Here is a 2,779-nt window from a genome sequence, read left to right as displayed (position 1 = left end):
AGATATAAACCTACCAGCTGGGCTACAGAGCCAGATTCATATAGAGTAGGGGACAGCCTCATGGCCAACAAGGGACAGAGAAGCAAATGCATGTTTACAGTAGCTATGACTGACGTTCACAGGCCCCAGTCTGCTGTCCCTGTCAAGGGAAATGCTTTCTTGCAAAATTCATGGCAGGTCTAACAATCATGCATATGCTCAAAGCGTGTGCAAAACCACAGGATTTATTGTGCATGCATAGTTCAGAATACAGGAACGTGTGTGGGAGTGAGGGCGGGTGCCATTGAGTGGGGCCTGTACCCTGCAAGTGAGGCCCATATACCCTGAATGGTGTCTTGCTCACAGATGGCGCCTGGGCCCCCCATTTGATACTGAGACCCGTATACTGTGACTGAGGCCAGTATCCCGAGTAAGTCGTGGTCCCACGCTACAAGGCCAGTGCCCCTTGATTTAGGCCTATATAATCCTGAATTCCACCTGGCCACTGGAAGGGGGAATTGTAACCCCCAGTGAAGCCTGTACCCCCTGGAAGGAGGCTTCATATCCCCTGAATGAGGTCGGGTCTCCTCGAATGATTTCTGGCCCTCTGTGGTTTCGGCGTTTTTTGCTGGTTAATGAAAGTGGTGCTTCCAGGCCCCAAGTCCTTCTTATGGGGACCTTTAAGAGAAGCGTCTCAGGCCACAGCGACGCAGACCCCAGCTCAAGGCTGCACCGTTGCCATGGAGACGGTTGGGCGGGGGACAGGGGAGGGCGTGCGGCTCCGTCTGCGCAGGCGCAGGCCGGAGCAGCCGCGTCGCAGCGGAACTGCTGAGATTCAGGCCCAGGGTGCGCGCTCAGACGCCGCGCGGGCGCCAGGCAAGCGTTGGCTCCCACCACCCACGCCCCTCCAGGTGCACTCGGCGCCGCCCCCTGCACCTGGTCGCGGTGCCGAGTCACTCAGGCCTCTGTCAGAGAGGGAGGGAGCTGCCCTGGAAAGCAGACACGTAAGCCCCCTGCGGATCCTCAGACAGCTCTGGAGAGGGGTCCCGGGGTAGGGTCACTGCGTCCAGCCGGCCAGCAGGTAGCTAGAACCCCCGAGGCCCGAGTCCCACTCCAGCCTTGCCACATTCACCGGAACCGGGACTCTAAGCCCTGCGGGTGGCTTGCCAGGGTTGCATTGACACCGTGCGCTGCAGCCCACCCCTATCTCGGGCTCCCTGCTGCTCCAAGATCAGCGCCGAGGGGGCGGCACCATGGCCATGAGCATTTTGCAGGACTGGTGCCGGAGCCTGGACGTGGACGCGCATAGGGCCCTGCTGGTCACCGGCATCCCGGAGGGTCTGGAGCAGGCAGACGTTGAAGCCGTCCTGCAGCCGACCCTCCTGCCCCTGGGCACGTTCAGGTTGCGACACATGAAGGGCTTGATGAACGAGAAGGCCCAGGCCGCCCTGGTGGAGTTTGTGGAGGACGTCAATCACGCTGCCATTCCCAGGGAGATCCCAGGCAAGGACGGGGTCTGGAGGGTTCTGTGGAAGGACCGTGCGCAGGACACGAGGGTCCTGAGGCAGATGAGACGCCTGCTGCTGGATGACGGACCCACGCAGGCCGCGGAGGCTGGGGCCCCCGGGGAGGCGCCCACCCCTCCAGCTTCGGAGACCCAGGCCCAGGATTCTGGGGAGGTGACAGGGCAGGCTGGCTCGCCTCTTGGGGCAGCCAGGAACGCAAGGAGGGGCCGTCGGGGTCGTAGAAACAGAACCAGACGCAACAGGTTGACCCAGAAGGGCAAGAAGAGAAGCCGAGGAGGGCGGCCGTCTGCTTCCGCGAGGAGTGAGGCGGAGGACTCTTCCGATGAGAGCCTGGGCATCGTGATCGAGGAGATCGACCAGGGGGACCTGAGCGGAGACGAGGACCAGAGTGCGCTGTACGCCACGCTCCAGGCGGCTGCCAGGGAGCTGGTTAGGCAGTGGGCGCCCTGCAGCTCGGAGGGGGAAGATGGTCCCCGCGAGTTCTTGGCTCTGGTCACTGTCACCGACAAAGCGAAGAAAGAAGAGGCAGAGAAGGAGCCAGCTGGGGCCGAATCCATCCGCTTGAACACCAAAGAAGACAAAAATGGCGTCCCCGACTTAGTGGCCCTGCTGGCTGTGAGAGACACCCCGGACGAGGAGCCGGTGGACAGCGACGCTTCGGAGAGCGACTCGCAGGAAAGTGAGGACCAAGAAACAGAGGGGTTGGATAATCCTGAGTTCGTGGCCATTGTGGCCTATACCGACCCGTCGGATCCCTGGGCCCGGGAGGAGATGTTGAAAATCGCTTCTGTTATCGAGTCTCTAGGCTGGAGCGACGAGAAAGACAAGCGAGACGCCCTCCAACAGGTCTTGTCCGTTATGTCCAAGGACACTAACGGGACCCGCGTGAAGGTGGAGGAGGCGGGCCGCGAGGTGGACGCCGTGGTCCTGCGCAAGGCCGGGGACGACGGGGACCTCCGGGAGTGCATTTCCACCTTGGCGCAGCCAGATCTCCCTCCCCAGGCGAAGAAGGCTGGGTGTGGCCTCTTCGGGGGCTGGAGCGAGCACGGTGAGGACGAGGGGGGCCTTCTGGAGCTGGTGGCGCTCCTGGCTGCCCAGGACATGGCGGAGGTGATGAAGGAGGAAAAAGAAAACGCCTGGGAAGGCGGGAAGTACAAATACCCCAAAGGCAAACTGGGGGAGGTATTGGCGCTCCTGGCCGCCCGGGAGAACATGGGGTCCAACGAGGGGTCAGAGGAGGCTTCGGACGAACAGTCCGAGGAGGAGTCGGAGGA

General features: G+C 62.0%; 1 protein-coding gene across 1 annotated transcript in view; it reads left to right on the top strand.

The window, feature by feature from the left end:
* The first annotated feature begins 209 nt into the window (after positions 1 to 209).
* PNMAL2 (paraneoplastic Ma antigen family-like 2) overlaps positions 210 to 2,779 on the top strand; it is a 3,177-nt gene continuing 607 nt past the window's right edge. Inside the window, exon 1 of the mRNA XM_011970000.1 lies at positions 210 to 2,778. Within this exon, the coding sequence (XP_011825390.1) occupies positions 1,233 to 2,778 (1,546 nt within the window). The 5' untranslated portion in view covers positions 210 to 1,232. The remainder of the gene's footprint in view (position 2,779) is intronic.

This window comes from Mandrillus leucophaeus, unplaced genomic scaffold (genome assembly GCF_000951045.1).
Source record: "Mandrillus leucophaeus isolate KB7577 unplaced genomic scaffold, Mleu.le_1.0 Scaffold120, whole genome shotgun sequence".
Taxonomy (NCBI): Eukaryota; Metazoa; Chordata; class Mammalia; order Primates; family Cercopithecidae; genus Mandrillus; species Mandrillus leucophaeus.
This window is presented reverse-complemented; position numbering and strand designations above follow the sequence as displayed.